This window comes from Myotis daubentonii, chromosome 14 (genome assembly GCF_963259705.1).
Source record: "Myotis daubentonii chromosome 14, mMyoDau2.1, whole genome shotgun sequence".
Taxonomy (NCBI): domain Eukaryota; kingdom Metazoa; phylum Chordata; class Mammalia; order Chiroptera; family Vespertilionidae; genus Myotis; species Myotis daubentonii.
In genome coordinates, this window is record NC_081853.1 from 4860577 (window position 1) to 4881422 (window position 20846).

Here is a 20846-nt window from a genome sequence, read left to right on the forward strand (position 1 = left end):
TTCATTTTAAAACTGAAAATGAAAAAATATAGGAAACGTTATCTCAGACACCTTTCTGTTATTATAACAACAAAAAACGTGGGATAGAGACATAACTTGTTTATTACTTTTTAAAGAAGAAGACAGGGTACACAGCTGTGAGTGCCTTAAGGAAGATGACATTCAGTTTGCAGCAAATGCCTGCTGGTAAAAACACATGACTAGCACTTCAAAAATTACAAAAATTCGACAAAATATTCTCCGAAACAGCTATCTTTATATTTGTAAACAAAATATCAACAACTGGTTTGTCCAGTTTCCTCTGCATGTCAAACAGGAGGCAAAGGGATAGAGATCATTTTTTATTTTAAAACAATAAACACTAAACTAAGTTATAGCCCACATATAATCTGGGGAATACATTTGGAGGATGCTGGGGGATTGAACAGGCTAATGCATGTCATTATCTACGCGACCAGTCTTTCCATTTACTCATTGCCTTGAACTCTACAGTTGCTTTTTTTCCCTATAACTGTTTTGTGGCTGTACAATCAATTCCTATATTTTCTTTTATTCCCCTACAGACATAAGTGTGCTCCATTTCCTATCAGTTTTCATAAACATAGTTGAAAGTTCAGACAGACTGGGAGGGGGTTCCTTTCGGTTCCTGGGCCCTCTCTCTGTAACAACAGAGGCGTTAACAGTTTGGCCTGCAGACGCATGCGGGCCAGCTGCTGGGTGGAATGTGCCCCCTCATCTCAAAGATACAAACAGAAAGTGGGTGTGGACGAGGCAGCTGCACCCGGCGCTCTGCGGCAGCCCTCGCCGGCCGCCGGTCACTCCTTCGCTTTGCTGAGATAGTCAGTGAGCTTGCCCAGGCTTTCCTCCTGCTGCTCCAGGGCGTCCAGCACGATGCCCATGGGTGTCCTCTTCAGGCCGATTCCCTCCATCTTATTCTCCAGCTTGTTCTTGAGGTTGCGAAGCCTGAGCGAGGCGTGGATGAACATCACTGCGGAGAGGGGAGACATGGAGACCGTGAGCTGCCTCCCTCCCACCCACAGCACACGCTCTCCTCCCCGCCGTCCCGCCTTCCTGAGCTGGAGTCCGCCGTTCTCTCACCCGTCCAAACCCCCACATGCCCCTCGGGCGGCACAGAAGCCTCACAGGGCGTTTTCTTCTCGTGCGAAGAAAGGGATTGCCTGCAGCAGGAAGGACGCGGCCCAGCAGCCACACTCTTCCCACCGGCGCGGATGCCGCCACCTTCCAGCTGCTACTGCGACCCCGACCTTCACAGCCGCCTACGTGCTCCAGCCACAGCCACGCCCGCCTGGCACAGCGTGTCCGGAGAGGAACTCAAGCTCAGCTCTGAGCTGACCAGGGATGTGCGGTGCAGCCCAGCCAACAGGCGGTTTTCTGAAGTGTTAGACATAGATTTATAGGCCAAAACTAACAGTTCTGTAGATTTTTAAAAGTAGCTTATTGATTTTTAGAGAGGAAGGGAGAAGAGAGAAACACCCATGTGAGAGCATATTCCCCAAATTTGCTTCATCACTGAGAATTACCAAAGTTTGTTTATTAAGAAACAGATTTGCCCGACTAGCCTGCCTTAGTGGTTGAGCATCGGCCTATGATCCAGGAGGTCACGGCACATGCCTGGGTTGCAGGCTCAGTCCCCAGTGTGGAGCGTGCAGGAGCAGCTGGTCAGTGATTCTCTCTCATCATTGATGTTTCTATCTCTCTCCCTCTCCCTTCCTCTCTGAAATCAATAAAAATATTTTTTAAAAAAATATGGTTGGAAGTTTTATATTTTTATAAAGCATCCTGGGTGATTCTCGTAATCATCGAAGTTTGGGAACCACTTATCTTGTCCAATTTCCTGTAGTTTATAGAATGTGTGAACTACAGCCCATATCGTATACCTGATCCAAATCACATGGCTGGTTTCCAGCAGGTGTAGGAACAGAAATCAAGACCTTTGACTTGCTACCAATGATAACTCTCATTACACTGCCTGTCTCAGGCTCTGAGGTGAAAGGTGCTCAAGTTAACAAGCTGTGTGTCTAAGCAGAATCATTGAAATACTGACCCAGCCTCTAGCACATAAGGAAAGCTTGAAGAATATTTCAAAAAGTAGGAATTTGCTGGTTTAAGTATTTTGTCAAATATTGTGGGGGATTCATCTATAAATATTCTTAATCTAACACAACACCAATTGATTTTACTTAATGAAATAATGTACATGTGAAATGTTATTAAAAGTTAAAGGGATGTTCCTGTCACTTAATACACTAGAATTTTAATCAGATTTCTGCCAATGAGACTGAATTTGATATATTCTCTATTTCGGCTTCATATGCCTGGAATCTCAGTTAAAAAAACAAACAAAAAAACCCCAAAATAACTTACAAACTATCTACTCCTCACCAGAACCAGAGCACTTGGTATCTATTTCTGGGCCAACTATTTCTATAGGCTTATAAAACTTTTGACACCAATGATGATCTTTTTCCTCTCGCTAGAGAACACTTATTTGAGAAAGTGCACTCGAAGAGAAATTTCCAGTGGGCGGCTCAAAGCGCTGCCTCATGATCTCCCGAGCAGCAGAGAGTTAAGTAGGTGCTTCCCAATGACACCCATTCACTCCCGAGTGAGGACTGTGAGTGGCGTGAAGACTGACAGCAGACCCCTCTCAGGCAGATCTGCAGCCCAGTGTCGCTGGGCCCCTGCCTGCCGTGGCTGGGGAGTTGTATTTCTTTTGTTTACTGTTGTGTCCCCAGAAAAGATCTGGCACTGAGCAGGTACCCAGTACATATTTGTAGAATTAATGTACTACAGGCCTGGATCTGCTATTTCAGAAATTCTGATAATTTTGCAGACATGCCAACGCACGTAAGAAACAGGTTATGATGTAATACGTTCAATAATAAATAATTTAAATTAACAAAAGAAACAGGTTATGTAATCCCCACTGAACAATCCCTCCCACATTTTTTACGATGTAGGAAAAGTCAGTTCTGGCTCACTTACACAACAAAGGGAAAGTGATGCCGAACACGAAGACCATGACCCCCCCAAACATGGAGATGAGGAAGTAGCTCGCCACCATGACCACCATGACAAAGGTCGTGGGGTACTGCTTCTTCATCCGGCGGAGGACGTCTTTATTGTGGGCGGCCCACACAAATCCTGTGAACACGAGCACCACCACAATCCCCCCAAGGATCATGTTGAAGGGGCTCAAGAACCTGGAACGAGAGAAAAAAGGGAGGCTGGGTCAGTAGTGGCAGCAGCAGGAAGAGGAAGATGAGGACAGGGAAGAGTTGAAACAAGTGTGTAGCATTTACTAACTAAATATTTTATCTGAATCGTTTCATTTAATCCTTAGAACTGGATAAAGCAGATACCACTCAGTCATTTCTCAAAAGAAGAAACTTAGGTGCAGAGGTAAGAAAATGGTGGAGGTAAGATTCACACCTAGGCAGTTTAACTCCCACCAGACTCGTCAGTTCATCTCCTTAGAGTCCCACAGTTTTAAAAGATTTGTCAAACTTAGAAGACCCCCTTCTTGGGAGGGGCTGTGTTTAGCGTTCATTCTTTGGGCTCTAGTACACATGAAATTGTATTTTCTGAGAGCTTACTTAAATCCTTATAAATGGCCATGGTAGGCGATTGTAGCATAGAGCAGTGGTAGCCAACTGGTGGTCCGCAGACCATTGGTGGTCCATGAGTTCCAAAAGGTTGGCAGCCGCTGGCATAGAGGTCACACAATAGTCTCCATGGGCCAGATCTAGTCTACAGTCAAATTTGTGTTTGAAATGCACTGTGCATTTAAAAAAACTTTCACTCTAAAAAAAGACCCCGAATAGCTACAGCTATCCCGAAAAAAAAGAACAAAGTTGGAGGGATCACAATACCAGATATCAAGCTATATTACCAAGCCACAGTTCTCAAAACTGCCTGGTACTGGCACAAGAACAGACATATAGTTCAATGGAACAGAACAGAGAACCCAGAAATCAACCCAAGCCACTAGTCTCAATTAATATTTGACAAAGGAAGCAAGAGCATACAATGGAGTCAAAACAGTCTCTTTAATAAATGGTGTTGGGAAAATTGGACAGATACTTGCAAAAAAAAGGAACTAGACAACCAATTTAACACCATACACAAAAACAAACTCAAAATGGCTAAAGGACTTGAATGTAAGACGGGAAACCATAAAAATCCTACAAGACTCCATAGGCAGCAAAATTGCAGACATACATTGTAGCAATATCTTTAAAGACACAGCTCCTAGGGCAAGGGAGACTAAAGAGAAAATAAACAAATGGGACTACATTAAAATAAAAAGCTTCTGCACAGCAAAAGAAACCATCAACAAAACAACAAGAAAGCCCACTGCATGGGAGAACATATTTGCCAATGATATTTTCGATAAGGGTTTAATTTCCAACATTTATAGAGAACTCATACAACTTAACAATAGGAAGATAATAGATCCAATCAAAAAATGGGCAAAGGATCTAAATAGACACTTTTCAAAAGAAGATATACAGAAGGCCCAGAGACATAAGAAAACATGTCAAAGTCACTAATCATCTGATAGATGCAAATCAAAACTACAATGAGATACCATCTCACACCTGTCAGAATGGCTACCATCAATAAATCAACAAATGACAAGTGCTGGAGAGGATGTGGAGAAAAAGGAACCCTCGTGCACTGCTGGTGGGAATGCAGACTGGTGCAGCCACTGTGGATTACAGTATGGAGTTTCCTCAAAAAACTAAAATGGGCCGAAACCGGTTTGGCTCAGTGGATAGAGCATCGGCCTGCGGACTGAAAGGTCCCAGGTTCGATTCTGGTCAAGGGCATGTACCTGGGTTGCGGGCATATCCCCAGTAGGAGATGTGCAGGAGGCAGCTGATCGATGTTTCTCTCTCATCGATGTTTCTAACTCTCTATCTCTCTCCCTTCCTCTCTGTAAAAAATCAATAAAATATATTTAAAAAAAAAAACTAAAATGGAACTCCCATTTGACCCAGTAATCCCACTTCTAGGAATATATCCCAAGAAACCAGAAACACCAATCAGAAAGGATATATGCACCCCTATGTTCATAGCAGCACAATTTACAATAGCTAAGATTTGGAAACAGCCTAAATGCCCATCAGCAGATGAATGGATTAGAAAACTGTGGTACATCTACACAATGGAATACTATGTCGCTATAAAAAAGAAGGAACTTTTACCATTTGCAACAGCATGGATGGAACTGGAGAGCATTATGCTAAGTGAAATAAGCCAGTCAGAGAAAGATAAATATCACATGATCTCACTCAAATGTGGGATATAATGATCAACATAATTTCATGAACAAGAATAGATCCAGAGACAAATGATAGGGGAGCGGGGGAGATTAGAGAGCAACCAAAGGACTTGTATGCATGCCTATTAGCATAACCAATGGACACAGACACTGGGGCAGCAGGTGGGAATGACTGGGGGAGTGGGGGGAGATGTCAACTGGGGGAAAAGGAGACATATGTAAAACTGTAGACAATTAAAAAAAAAAGAAAGAAAAAGGCAAAGTTTTCACGTCATAAAAAAAAAACAAACAAAAAAAAACTTTTACTCAAGTCCCAAAGAGTTTAAAAAGTCCACAAAACTTGGGATTTCTTGCTTCTCGTGGAAACATGAAAATCTAACAAGACCAGGTCCACTTTCCCACATGTCAAGGGCTGGAATTGCCTTCCTGCTCAGATCGAACAAACATCTCTCTCTTGCCCGTCTCCACCACTACCTCCGGCATCTCGGACACAGAGGCCCCAGTGAGCTGCCATTACTCATCGTTTATCTAATAATTGGCCTGCATCCTCTCTTACATGACTAGCCCAGCCGTGGAGGCATTTGAGTTTATGATTCCTGGCATAGAGAGTCCATTGTAGTTCTTTAAAAGGGCCCCGAGCATCACTGAGAGATGGGTTACCAACTGGAATTTCCAAATACAGAGCTCGCAGATTCACTGGTCCATGAGTCAAAGGTTACACTACTGTTGATAATGGGAGAACACACTGGGAAGAGGAAATTTAGACCAAGTATTTCACAAGCAAACATGACACTGCACCCCACCTCCACCCCAACCCACTGTGCATACAAAACCCTTAACAAGACAGTTGTGGTCAACAAGTACATAAGTTACTAGCATTTTACCCTCACAAGAGACTAACGAGCATTTTACTTGGGGAGGACAAAGAGGGTCACTGTGTTTTCATCATGCTCTGGATGTCACCATGAGGGGCTGCGAGGGACGGGGAAGACAGAATAATAATGACAGGTGAGGCCAACAGCTGACTCCCTCTGAAACAGAGGAGGTTTCATATTCATGCTGGGATTCATCTGTAGGATAACTAAGAAACTTCCTTTAAAATCCCTTTCAACTTTAGCTCTGATTCTACCTCTTAAAACAAAAAAGCTATTTTAAATAGTTTCAAATAGGAGTGAATGTATTGCATACCTTAATGGGTTGAAATCAAGGATATAATCAATGTCAAAATGCTTTAACAAGTTATTCTATTAAAAGGCATGGAATTAAACAGTGGAGCCTAATTTAAAATTAAACCCTACAATAATAAATTGTTCATTTCATTCAAAACTTTTGCAAATACTTAAATCCCTCCCTAGAATAGAGTCTAAGGAAATAATAAGAAATGCAAAGATTGAGTTGTAACATGAGTGGTATTTATGATTAAAAACGTTTAGAAATAACCTATAGGGACCAAAATTTATTAGATGGTGGTATATACAGCAGTTTTTTAAAAGTTGAAGTATAATTAATAATATGGAAGATATTAATAATATATTGCATGGGTAAAATCTACTGGAACACAGTCAGTCTCTGCTAGGTAGATTTATCATATTTGTTATACAGCTCAGAAGCAGAAATTATTACAATTAGTATATTATTTTGTGATTAGAAATAATATGAACATATAAAAAAAGAAAATACAAAAATATAAAAGCAGCTGTTCCCAGCTCCACACCCAGGCGTGGCACAGCTAATACAAAATGAATTGCGTTCATGTCATTAGTGACCTGAACACAATTTCCACTCCTAAGCACAGTGAGGCATCCCTTCTCTCACTCCATCCTTGGCTCCTGCCCCCAAGCTTCCCCAGCATCCAGCCCCTGTGCTGGTCTGTCTGTCCTCCTCTCCAGTTATTACCTGGATCTAACTAGTCTCTCTGTACTTTTTTCATTTCTTTTCTTTTTAAAATTTTATGTGGTTTTACCGTACCTCCTGACTTAACCTGGTAATTGGTCTGAGAAAGACAAACATTTCCTTATAGGCCTCAGGAAGAAAAGAATTGGACAGGGCAAAAGCAAAATCCTCTTCAGCAGGCGGTGGGGAGACTCAGTGGAGAGGCCCAGAGACGCTCACGGGTCAATAGATCTCATCCTAACGCCAACAGGAATCTGAGAGAAATTACACTGAAGACTACAGCAGTTATAGTGGGTAGTAGGATCATGGCTCGTTTATTTCCACTTGCTTATTTCTATTTTCATGTTTTCAATAGCCAAGTATTACTTAAATATTTTAAAAATTGATATTTAAAAATGAACAAATGAAAGTGAGAAAAGGTACCTGAAAGAAACAAACCCTTTTACGTAGCCTTGACGTGGACCTAGAACTCACCCAAATGTTTCTGAGCTGTAAAGAAAAGACCAACGTTATCGCAAAGAACTAGAGTGGAGGTTCAAGTTTCAGGAGGTCCTTTGCATAAAATGTAAATCAAAGATGACTGGTTGACAGCAAAGTGTCAAAGGTCTCCTACCCAGTTCTTTCTAGAATACCTATTGAAATAATTCATGAAGTGAGCATGTGATAAAATGCATGCCAGGCTTTTTTTATTTTCCTCTGGACAAGTCAAGTAGCTATCGGGGTTGAATGTCTAAATAAAGCCAAGGACAAAAGAACAATGAACAATCCAGGCCTGACTAGCCATTCCAGATTTGCTCTTCACCTGTTCCCGTTGCTCATGTTCAAGGGGAAGGGACAGAGCAAACAGATAGAACTGATTGGAGTTTACTACATGCCCAGTCACAATCTATAACTAGAAAGTAACCAAGCTTCTAAGCTGGAAAAAATGAACAAAATTACTCAGAGCAGAAATGCCTTCCTGCTTTATTCGGATTACAGGCAATTCCATTCTAAGAAATGGTGAAATGCACACCACTTAGAGCAAGTGCACACACCAGCCAGAGGGAGAGGGAGGGAGGGAGGAAGGGAGAACAGCAGAGAGGGAGGGAGAGGGCATGGATTTTCTGTCCTTGGTGGAAACAGTGCCTAGTTTCACAAATCAAAAGCAGAACAAAATCTTCAAAGAGGAACCATTTTAGTCCCATTACACAGATGAATAAGCTGAGGCCCAGAGAAGTGAAGAAATATATTCACAGGGGAGAAAAAAGGTGCCAGTTGATGTAATTGATGACAGCAACTCACAATATAAGCCATTCTGTGTTGTTAACCAGCCTAGAAATCTCTCAACCAACACCTCCCCTACCCCCACCCCGCCCCGCCTCATCCTAAGAAACCCCATTCTTCTAGTTGGGATAAGCAACTCAGGATCATTCTGGGAAGTCCCTAGCATTCTCATTCCCTCTGAAGGAAGGCAGCTATTACTAGGTGTGGACACATGCCTTAAACACGCAATGTGATTCTGCTAACTGTAGCCATAGTGCCAGCACAGCTACTGAAGGGGAAAATCTTGACCTTGAAAACTTACCTCATTCTACATAAAATAAAAGCAAGCGAAGGAACAGACAAATTAATCAATGTGTCCCCAGACCACCCATTGCAGAGTCGGCAACACAAGTTGCTGAAACAGAGACCCTCAGATCAATTCAAGGGCATATTTAGTCACTTCTTTCAGGCTGCAACACCAAGAACCAAAGAGGCAGCGAAATCTTTCCTGAGCAGCAGAAGCAGCTTTTATACTGAATCACAATGTTCTAACCCAAAAAGCTATATTTGCAGTTTGGTTCCTGAGGAAACCTGACTCACCAAGAAAGCGGGGGACAACACTCACAGTGAACTTCCCTAAATTGCTCACGTGTTTTCACAGCCCTCAACAGCCAGAGGGATCATGGCAAATAGGAAGGCACCCGTCCATTTTCTTGCTTCTCATTGCTTTCAGAATAAGAACAGAACTCTTCCCACATCTACCAGGCTCTGCGGAGTCCGGCCCGCCTGCCTCCATGGCTAAGGCCACGGCTGCTGACACTGACACTGACACTGACACTGACACTGACACTGACACTGACACGGTTGTGTAGTTGTACCCCCAACAGGAGACTCGGCTCGGGGAGGAAGAGGAACCTGGAGTCCAGGCACGCTGTGCTGGCCGAGCCTCCCTTTGGCGGAGGCTGCATCTGCCAGCAGCAGGTGAGGGTGCTCTTCACACAGCAGGGGGGAGCCCCAGGCCAGCGGCCGCTCTGGCACCCGCGATCACAGACCACCTCCTCCTGCTTCTGCACCCCATCCGCTGGGGCTTCTAACCGTTTCCCGAGCTCACCCTGCCTCTGGCCTTGCTGGCCTCGCACAGCTGTTCTCCATCTGACTCCCTCCCACCTTCACCTCTCCGCTTAATCGGCTTTTCCTCAGTCCCTCTGACCGGGTCAGAGCACCATCTGTCTTCTCCCCAGCACTGGCACCTGGCAGGTGCGTTTATCTGCGTGAGGATTGGATGAGTACTTTGTCTCCCACTGCAGATCGGGCTCCATAAGGGCGGGCACCATGACATTTTCTCCCCGGCACTGAGCACAGAACACGTACTCACTAAGTATTTGCTGAAAGAAAGAAAAAAGCTAAGTGAGAATCTAGCATATTTTCATGTTATTGAAATAAGCCCAGCCGCTTTCCATGGCCACAGATGGACTGACATGAGTTTCATCTTAGAGAAATCACTGTTGTTTCATCGGACACTATTACTGGAGAAACAGTCCCTGTCTTTGTGCCTTCACTGAGCTGTGATGAAAAAAACAAATAAAAAAGCAAAAGTAAGAAAATCACCTAAACTCCATGCAGATGTCAGCAATGCTGACGGTCTGATGGCGGGGTTTGGAAGTGCCGTCACTCGCGCAGGCGGGGCCAGAGGAGACGCAGCCCGACCTGTCTGTCTGGGCCCCTCTGGCTCTGACGCCTCCCGGACCCACAGCCTCTGTGGTGCCTGCGTTTCTTTCTTTCCGTTCTTTTTAAGAAGCGGGGCCAGGCAGCGTGTTTTCTTTTTCAATCCTCACCCGAGGATATGCTTATCGATTTTTTTTAGAGAAAGGGAGAGAGAGAGAGAGAGAAAGGGGGGGGGGGGTGGTGAGGAGAGAGAAACTTGAGAAAGTCGATGTGAGAGAGAAACATCGATCCCCTGCCTCCTCCGGTATGGCCCTGACAGGGCACTGAACCTGAAACCTTTCGGTTTACCGGATGATGCTCCAACCAACTGAGCCACACTGGCCAGGGCAACGTTGGTTTAACACGGCTTCCGTCCCGGCAAGAACTATTTGTACTGTAAAGTATAAATGTAAATACACAACCAGTTTGAGTAATGTGAGCAGTCTCTCCTGGGCCCAATGGCCAGAGCAGTTAAGACAAGACGGGAGCCTGTCTCTTTCGTCACAGTGACCTGCCGGGAGATTTTCCCATGAGTGACCTGGGAAGTCCCCTGTGTTCCCTGCATACTCGCTGTCTATTGAAATGTATTGCACCCTTGGTAACTGGCAGCCACTGGCATGCTAAAAGTCATAGTAAGACACCTTATGAACTTCCATTTTTTTTGTTTTGTTTTGTTTTTTGCAGTTATCCAGCGAATTGCTTGTTTGATTTCTAACATACAGCAGGTTGAATCAGTGTTAGAAGTCACCTATCTCCTACTCCCCTCCGCAGGCAGCTTCCAATAACCGTCGGTTACAAGGCTCAGACTAGACTGCAATAAAGCCTTTAAGAACTTTTTATTATGGCAAATATCTAACAAACACAGAGGTAGAGAGAATGGATAACGAAGCCTCACGTATGTGCCTTCAACAACAAGGAACCAATGTTCACTCTCACAACAAATCAGCTTTAGAACTGAAGTGGGAAGATACTCGTTTATAAACTGTTTTTTCTGACTGCTTTTAGTAGAATCAATTAAACTGTCACACGGCACGTTCTTACAGAGAGGGAGCGAGGCCAGGGGTTGGCCAAATGCTGAAGAGCCCTGTGACACATAAATTCCCTTCGCGTGAGCGTTTCCTGCCTATTGGCTGCCCACGAACGCCCCACGCTGCTCTCCCTTCCGCTGCTCCTCGGAGCCGAGGGGCAGCTGCGTGAGGACATGAAGTAGGATCAGGAGAACGAGAGCCCCCGCTTTCCACCTCAGATGGCTTTCTGCCTTTGGGTGGGCCCGCCGAATATGCTTAAGATCACCGGCATGAGAGTGTTCCCTGAAACAAAAGCCACACCCACTGCGAGAGACCGGATGATGTCATGGGTGCATATTCTGAAGCTGAGTGATAAAGAGCAGAATTCATCTGTCCAAAAGCAGAATAGTAAGAAATTCCCAACAGTGCCACTCCATGTGGTGTTAAATGGATAGGCCAAGTTTCTCTTTCACAATTGGAGTTCCTGTACAGAGGTCTCATCCTCTAATAAGGTGAGAGCTTTTGCCCTCTGAAAAGTCCAACACATGCTCACTTATTTTGCACACTTACCCGGAACCACTGTTAGTCCCTAGGGAAGCAAATGGATAGAAACTACCAACCGGCTGACAGTGGCAGGGGACATAAAAGAAAGTGTGTGTGGAGAGACGTACGAAGAACAAGGTTACAGTGTCAGAAGATGATTTAGCCAAAGTCAATCCTTACTAGATGACAAATTTTGCAAATTATTTGAGGTCAAAACTGTACTGAGTGTGTACAGACTTCTTAAAATCCTGTGATCAGAAGAAACACGTAATGCACTGGGGAAGACAGGCCAGCATGCGGGCTCTGCGAGGACAGGAAGAGGAATTGTGGGTGGACTTGTATTCCTGCCTGTATCCTCAGGGCTCACATGATGTCTGGCACAAAATAAGTGCTTAGTAAAAGATCTCTTTTTTGTTTATAAATATTTTTTGTTATTGACTTCAAAGAGGAAGAGAGGGAGAGAGAGATAGAAACATCAATGATGGGAGAGAATCATTGATCGGCTGCCTCCTGCACGCCCCCTACTGGGGATCGAGCCCACAACTCAGGCATGTGATTAACCAGGAATTGAACAGTAGCCTCCTGGTTCACAGGTGGAGGCTCAACCACTGAACCACACCGGCCAGACAGTAAAATATTTATTGAACCGAATGAAGGGGAAGGATTAATAAAATTTAATACCCTTTTCGCCTGTCCACATACTAAATGCCTCTCCCCTTCTCAACATCTGAGAGTTTGGGAATTTAGAATCATAATGTACAGAGGAAATAAAGTAAGGCAGCCTGGAAGCCATGCATGTTTGCATAGGTGTGTGATTCTGAATGCTTGCTTTGCCTGTACTTGTACAGTGATGAATTCATATGTGCTCAGTGTTGTCCAGCTGCCCCTCGAGATTCTAAATACAGCAAAGGCAGGAAGCACAACTGTTCCTTCTCCATGGCATCTCCTGGCAGAGTGTATGAGCAGTTGGTAAGGCTTACACACTTTGTGGAGTAAAAGAATGAAGCGATACAAATAAGAGTAATATCACAGAATTGGTGTTGAAGCTGATTAATCTCAAAAACCATTTCCACTACGTGTTAGCATGAACAGGCTGCAATAAATTTCATATGCAAACGTTTCAATACATTCCTACCCTAAGCATCCCAAGGCTCTCTTATTGCTTTCTTCCTCTGCTAACTGGAAACGTGGTTTTCATTCCTGTGGCATTGAAAGGTACAAATAACCAAACCAAACCATTTCTTAATACCAGATGCTGGGAGCCATAGTCCTAGATCGTTTTATGGGACCACACTCACTCTGAAAAGATTATAGAATGCTCTTTTCAAATAGAATTACCAACCCTCCAAAAGTCCTTTACATTTCAGGCAACTGAAAGCATAAAGGGGTACTCTAGTTTTCACCCTGGTAACAAGCCACAAGGTGATGACATACTTTCTACGAAAATAATGGGCTTTTCATTGATCAGCTGCATTGTGCTTTCTTAAAGGGAAGGCGTGAATGTACGCAATTGAACATAAACGTGCCTTTCTAATTGGAGGCGCAGCGTTTGAAACTCTGTGTGTGGTTGACCTTCTGATACACCACAAAATATGGTTCTGCTCACAGGGCGGAATTTGTGAGAATAAGACTTGCAAATAGTCCTGGCCAGCGCGGCTCAGTGGTTGAGCATAGTCCCATGCCCCAAGAGGTTCCAGGTTTATTCCCAGTCAGGGCACATGCCCAGGTTGCGGGCTCCATCCCCAGTAGGGGGCATGCAGGAGGCAGCCGATCAATGTTTTTCTCTCCCTCTCCTTCCCTCTGTCTTTAAAAATCAATGAAAACATTAAAAAAAAAAGACTTGCAAAAATACAGATGTTGTGAAAATCAAGTAACTATTCAGGAGGAACTGGTTAATTAGGAGCTTTAGGATATTTGCAATATGATTAAATGGGAAAAGCGTTTCACTTGATGTCAATAAAAGCAGCTGCTGTTAGCAGCTTTGGTTCCGATTAGCCACGTGACCTCAAGCGTTTATATTTGTGAATGCTGGGGAGTGGGTTGGGATCAGTAGCTCTCAACTTCAACTTGGTGGTGTATACCAGAATAACTTGGGGAGTTCAGATAAGACTATGGATGCCTGGATCCAGTCAAGAAGTATATATTTAGAATCTCTGAAGGAGACACCTGGGCACATGGGTATAGTTATTTCAATGTTCTCAGTGTTTCTTTTGAACCAGACCAGACTTACACTTCTTACATTTTCACGTGCCTGTGAGTGATGAGAGTCTTGTCGGAAAGCAGATTCTGCCCCAGTAGGTCTGGGGCCTGAGATTCTGTGTTTTTCACAAGCTCCCAGAGTGGAAGATGCAGTTCCCGGTAGCGTTCTCCGGCTCGCAGCTTTTGACATTTTATTAAGCACATGGACATTCCTGTTCACAACTGGAATGCCTCGCATGCTTAGCACTTCCATTGCAAGTGCTGTTAGATGTTGCCTTCGCTTTTCACTGTAAAAACAGAGGCATAGACTCTATCGCTGCATGAGTTGTCTCCTGACAAGGATGGAGAAGATAAGCCATGTCCTCTTCATCTTAGACATCATTCCTTCTGGATTTAAAGGACACAAGGCCATTTCAGCAACACACACATTCCCCAGCTCTTGGTTCACGTTTTTCCTTTATGTCATTTAGTCTCTTCTGAAGTGACACCTGAATCTCAAAAGGAAACTCAAGTCTTCAAGGGAAGCAAAGTAGGAAACACAAGTTGCAATTATGACAAAACCACTAAAGTTTCCATCTACTACTTCTGCCTAAAGAACAACCAAGTTGTGAGAATTTTAAATATGCCTGTAACCTGGGATTTACTAGAATAACAACACCTAACACTTCAGTGTTGGCATTTGCGAGGCCTTGATGAGCTTTGTTTGAAGCCATGTAATTCCTGTTTTATAATCGCAGAACCCAAGAGAAAGTGAACTTTTCATCAGAAAGCTAATAAAAGCAAATGCCAGAATTCTGTTAAAAAATAAATCAAAAAGAACGAGACTGTGGAGCTAGTAGAGTCTCCTAGGCCAGTGGTCGGCAAACCCATTAGTCAACAGAGCCAAATATCAACAGTACAACGGTTGAAATTTCTTTTGAGAGCCAAATTTTTTTTAAAATATATTTTATTGATTTTTTACAGAGAGGAAGGGAGAGAGATAGAGAGTTAGAAACATCGATGAGAGAGAAACATCGATCAGCTGCCTCCTGCACATCTCCCACTGGGGATGTGCCCGCAACCCAGGTACATGCCCTTGACCGGAATCGAACCTGGTACCCTTCAGTCCGCAGGCCGATGCTCTATCCACTGAGCCAAACCGGTTTCGGCATGAGAGCCAAATTTTTTAAACTTAAACTATACAGGTAGGTACATTGTTATTAACTTAATTAGGGTACTCCTAAGGCTTAGGAAGAGCCACACTCAAGGGGCCAAAGAGCCGCATGTGGCTCGAGAGCCGCAGTCCTAGGCAGATGGAGAATGACAGCATACCAATTTAACAAATTAAGGAAAATGATCGAAGCTATGTGAAGCTCAAATACACTCCATTCTTATACTTGCAAAGCCAGGAGCTAAGTCAAAATGCTTCCCTCTGTAATTGCCAAGAACTCTTTTTGTAACTTGTTAGGGAGCCACTTGCCTTTAGTGGTGATGCTGAAGAATCATCACCATTTTCTTGGCAGTGCAGCAGAGTTCTCAGTCAGGGGGGATTTTGCTCCCCAGGGGACATGGGCAATGTCTGGAGACCCATCTGATTGCCACGGCCTAAGGGGAGGTGGGGGTGCTACTGACATCCAGTGAGCCGAAAGCCGGGATGCCTCTCAGCACCCTACGACAGCCCAACAACAGAGAGCCCCGCGAGCCAGATCCAACAGTGCCGAGGCTCAGAAACCCGCAGGAGAGCGTCCATCAGGAGACGACCAGGGCAGCATGAGTTAGTCTGAATTATAACCTTTTTTAAATTGAGTTTTTACAGGATAGTCGTCCTCACCAATATGTAGTAAGTGTTGTCAGCAATGAGCCAGTTAGGATCACCTTAGGGCATGTTGTTGTTATGAACTGGCATGCTGCCATGTGTTTCATAATTTGTTCCATTAAGGAGGTTAAAGTGACCCTGTATCATGTTGAGGCCTTACGTTCACTATTTACTCTGTGCACTCACCAACTAAGCATCCGCTGTATAGTAGGTCTCAGAGATACAGAGACTGAAAGTAAAGATAACCACCATAACAAGAAAAAATAATAGTCACAAATAAAACCCATAGTCTCTGGCCTCCAGAAGTCCACAGTCCAAGAGTGGAGGCAACTTAAAAGCCAGGAAAGATACAGGCAAAGGTGAGGGACCCAACTCACACAGGGAGTGAGGGAGAAAACATAATACTTCTTCACAGAATGGTACCAAAGTTGAGTCTTGTGGGAGAAGCAGGAGGAGGTGAGTAAGATGGGGACTAGAGTTTGGATGGAGAGAGCAGCTGGGATAAAGATGCTGTCCCTATTTCTCAGTAATCTCCACGACGACACCAACAACGATAAAATTAAGAAGTCACATTTGTGGCCCTAGCCGGTTTGGCTCAGTGGATAGAGTGTCGGCCTGTGGACTGAAGGGTCCCAGGTTCCATTCCAGTCAAGGCCCAATTCCCGGTCCTGGTTGGGCTGCATGCGGGAGGCAACCAATCAATGTGTCTCTCTCACACCAATGTTTCTCTCTCTCTGTCTCTCCCCCTCCCTTCCACTCTCTCTAAAATTCAATGGAAAAATATCCTTAAGTGAGGATTAAGAAAAACAAAACAAAACGAAACAAAGAAGTCACATTTGTGGACCAAAACCTCAGAGCTATGTTCTAGACTTGCCTGCATTAACCCAGGTAATCCTCAGAGAAGCCCTGTGAGGCGGGTCTGCAATTAGCCTCACTTCACAGAGGAGGATGTTGAGGCACACGGTGGTTCAAGTGACCTGCCTGCCCAGGGTCACATGGCTACCGACTGGCAGTTGGGATTCAAGATGTTCTTAATCTGGCTCTGGTGCCTAAACTCTCACCCACCACCCTATGCTACTTGAAGACTCAGAAGGTCTGACAACTGTCTTCAACAAGCTATTAGTTAAGAGACTTAGAGTTAACCTAACAGGCATAGGAGACCTAGTGAGGGGGAGTCATGTGGCTGGTAAACCATGCTTTTAGGATGAAGACAAATTTGTAAACATGGATACCAGGCCCTGTCTGATCAGGCCCTAATCCCTCTTAACTTTACCTTGGGATAGGCAGTCCTTTCCAGTGTTTTTGGAGCTAGATGACATCCTCTTAGTCTTCCCTGCCCCTTCTAAATTGAAGAGCAGGCCCTCTCTATCCTCATTCAAGTGGGTTTCAACACAAGAGCATTCAGAGCAGAGCCGAGCACCCTCCCACAATGCCCTGGAAGCCTTCCTCCCAGCAGGGATGGAACCTGGAAGGACACCCCGGGAAGGTCCTTTCCCCAGGGAGCAGACAGGCCACATTTTCATACAACTCTCCCAGGATGTCAAGGACTCTCAGATGCCAGCAGAGGATCCAGATCACAGCCTCCGGCACTGCTCTGGCCCCACCCACCTACTGACTTCATCAAGAGAGTTCTCTGCAGGAGAAATGTTCCAGAATCAACTTAGCTCCCTGACCCTGAAGATATCTGGTTTCTTCCAGCTTTAAGCGACTATAATTCTAAACCTCATGACTCACAGGAAGATGGCACAGTAACTAAGAGTACAACTCTGGGGCTGAGACTTTGAGCAAGTCATTTAAGCTCTTGGAGCCTCAAGTTTAATAGTACAGTAACAGTAATATCTCATCTCATTGGGTTGTATGAGGGAATGCAGGTAAATTACTTTATGATAGACTAGAGGCCCGATGCACAAAATTCGTGCAAGAGTAGGCCTTCCTTCCCCCGGCTGCCGGCACCGGCTTCCCTCTGGCCCCCAGGAACTGGGCTTCTCTCTGGTTGCCGCAGGTACCCGGGATCCAGGCTTCCCTCGCACCCCTGGCTTGGTCAAGAAGGACATCTGGTCTAATTAGCATATCACACTTTTATTAGAGATTAGAAAGAAAGAAAAGGGCAATCTGTGGGAAACGACAGGCTGTGTATGCTTGTAGACATACAGAAAACAGTGGAAGGTTACACATTAAGTTTTTACTGGGCTACAAAGGAAATCTCACATTTTGTACAGTTTTCAAAACAGCTTACAGCCTATATATTTTCTAAGTTTTAAAAAATAAGAATAATAAAAAATAAACATGGCTATTGTTTACCTTCAAAAATTTCACTGCCAACCAACATCGCCCATTTGAAAAGGGAATGAGAAAGGCAAACCCTCAAACCGTCTGAGTTAGTGAGCTGGCTCCCCAAGGAGGGAGCGAACTTTCGTCAAGGAAGGACCCTGCCTCCCAGTAAAAAGGAACTCCAGCCAGGCTGCCGGCGTGTCCCTCTGGGCAGTACGTCTCGTTGAAAAGCAATGGCTTGGTTTTTGTTTTTGTTTTTGCTCTGGGAGGGGGTACTGTCACATTTGCTTGGTCTGTGTCAAGCCTGGCCCCACATCAAAAAAACAACAAAAGCCCATAACTAGATCACCAGATACGATGCCTTGCCCGCTTCTTTACAAAAAGAAACAAAATCAACACCACAGATACAATCCTCCTTGCTGTTTATTTTGTTTTTTAAAGCGTTTTTAGTGTTCTAGGAAACAAGCCTCTAGCATAGAGACGTGGGCAGCTGCCTCAGGCCTGCTCTGCCCCAACTACTTTTAACGTGGCTGCCTCTGACTCCGCCTTGGCTGGGAGCCTGCCCTCCACCCCCCAAGCCATTCTCAGAGCGCAGCTCCTTCGGCCACACACGAGCACCCAGGTCACTGTCCACCGAACCCCACAAGCGAGCGTTCGCTCCTGCCTCGGGGGACCGTGCTGAGCCACACCCAGCAATGGTGGGCTCGCTCCTCGGTGCTGCCTGGTCCCGCAGCTTCCGCACCACGCCCTGCCCTGGGCCAGAACCCCCTCTGCTGGCCTCGCTGTGCTCGGAGCTTGGCCCGGAGGCGTGACCCAGTAAGTAAGTCAAAGAACAGAAGCCACCCCGTCGCCCTTCCCAGCCGGGTCTGGATCTCCCTCCCCAGCCGGCTCGCTCTCCCTCTGCGTTCGCCCCGAAAGCCAGGCTCTCCTCGCGGCCAGGGACCCTTCGGGTCTGAGGGAGGCACCGGGGCCGCGGAGCCAGAATGCCACCCAGCCCGCAGCCGGCGGAGGGAGAAGCTCCGCGGAAGCAGGCTTTCGTTCGGTGTGGCACTGTCTGTGGCTCTGGGCACCTCCAGGGTCAGGGGCCGGACAGGCCTCCGTCCAGACCTCGGGCTGCAAGTGGAGACCCAGAAGGGGACCCCATTCCTGCAAGCAGGGAGGTGGGCCGTCGCCCCGCGCTGGGAGACCCGACCCCAGGGAGCAACCCCCACCCGCACCCCCACCCCCTCCCCGCGCCCCGAGTGCAGCTTTCGGAGCAGAGCGCAGGCGCGCAGACACGTCCACGGCGCGTCGCCCCCCCAGTGCCCTTCCCACACCTGCCACCCACGGGCAGGTCCGGTCCCGCCCAGGTCAGGCTCACCCCGCGGTCCTCCCTCCTGTGCTTCCAAGACGGGGCGCTACACTGTCGCCCAGCAAGACCCCAATCCAGTGGTTCTCAACCTCCTGGCCCTTTATATACAGTTCCTCATGTTGTGACCCAACCATAAAATTATTTTCGTGGCTACTTCATAACTGTCATGTTGCTACTGTGATGAATCGTCATGTAAATATCTGATATGCAGGATGGTCTTAGGCGACCCCTGGGAAAGGGTCGTTTGACCGCCAAAGGGGTCGCAACCCACAGGTTGAGAATGGGAGCCGGGGAGAGAAGTCCTGGCTCCTGCCCCGGCCCCCGCCTGGCCCCGCCCGCCCCGCGAGCTGCCCCGTCAGTGCCGCGCGGACCCACTTACCCCACCACTGAAATCATCATGGCAGCCACCACCAGGTAGTTGGTCTGGTAGTAGAGCAGGTTGCTCACCACGCGGTTGTTCCATTTGGAAATGTCCCTGAAGTCTGGCCGGGCGAAGCGGTCGGAGCCCGGGAAGAAGTCGTCCCAGGCTCGGAGCGGGGCGAGGTTCACGTCCATGTCTGCTCTGCGCCCGGGCTCTCCGCCTCTGGAATCCGGAGGCGGCGGCGACGGCAAGCGCCCGCGGGTGGTGAGCGGTGACTCTGCGGTTGGTGGCAGCAGAACCGGGGGAATCGGAGGCGGGAGGGCGCCTTTCTTCTCCTCACTTCCTGGTGGCTCTGCGTGGTCGGTCACAGGACACGGGATCCTGCGACAGAGCCAGGGGCAGGGTTCAGGGCAGAGATGAAATGACAGAAAGGAACCAGCACCTTCCTGAGAGTGCAGACTCGGGCTCCTTTAAATCACCCCTTCGGAGTGTTTGCCTAGGAATGCGTGCAGGCCTTTGCGGGAAGGTTTGCAGCTGTTCAGACGCCCGCCTAAGAGACCGCCTAAGAGGCGGAATGGAGGCAACTGCGGTGTGGCTGGGGGAGGAGCTGGTTTGGGAAACGAAGTCCGTACTAACTAACTCCTGCACATCTGAATGTGATGTATCATCGTGTGTTCTGTTTCCTCACGGGTCACTGTGAGTGAGATCAGATCGGGAGGAAGACTGTGTAGGGCAGAAGGCGTGGTTTGCTCACTTCTCGTCTCGTTATGGGTTTGTTCTCCATGTCTATTCTCTCCCGGCAGAATTATTCATCGACGGTGCCGTTCTGATCCAGTGGGCACCCTGGTCATGCCAGCCCCATCTGGGCACGCTGTCTGCCTTTGAAAGCAAACAATGGTTTGCAGTGAACTATTGTTCTGCACTCAGTATTTACTGGGCAGAAACATGGATTCCTCTCAAAAAGACCTTTCTTCGTTTTATCCTGATATTTGGGGACAACTTTCAGGCAGGGAGCACAGTGCTTCTGATACCGGACAGAACGGGTCCCAGGCCACCTGTGGCTACTTGAGCCACATTAATCAGAGGCAGGGTTGAGTCATGTATGAGTGTTTATTCCAATACTGCCGGCAGCATTGGAGAGCGAGGTCACCCTGGAAGCTCTGCTCTGACCT

General features: G+C 46.4%; 1 protein-coding gene across 1 annotated transcript; it reads right to left on the reverse strand.

The window, feature by feature from the left end:
• Positions 1 to 84: 84 nt before the first annotated feature.
• ARL6IP5 (ADP ribosylation factor like GTPase 6 interacting protein 5) lies at positions 85 to 20243 on the reverse strand. The gene is made up of 3 exons (XM_059663007.1): positions 19693 to 20243; positions 3007 to 3224; positions 85 to 988 (listed from the first exon to the last, which is right to left on the reverse strand). The coding sequence occupies exons 1-3, from the start codon at positions 19866 to 19868 to the stop codon at positions 816 to 818; spliced, it is 567 nt and encodes a 188-aa protein (XP_059518990.1). The 5' UTR covers positions 19869 to 20243; the 3' UTR covers positions 85 to 815.
• Positions 20244 to 20846: the final 603 nt, after the last annotated feature.

What these genes read in the sequence shown, in the direction of transcription:
- ARL6IP5 (XM_059663007.1), bottom strand. Translation starts at nt 19,868, where the DNA reads ATGGACGTGAACCTCGCCCCGCTCCGAGCCTGGGACGACTTCTTCCCG. An exon ending in ATGATGATTTCAGTGGTGGG is followed by an intron (nt 3,225 to 19,692) that starts GTAAGTGGGTCC and finishes CTCTCGTTCCAG; the next exon opens with GTTCTTGAGCCCCTTCAACA. An exon ending in CATCACTTTCCCTTTGTTGT is followed by an intron (nt 989 to 3,006) that starts GTAAGTGAGCCA and finishes CCCTCTCCGCAG; the next exon opens with TGATGTTCATCCACGCCTCG.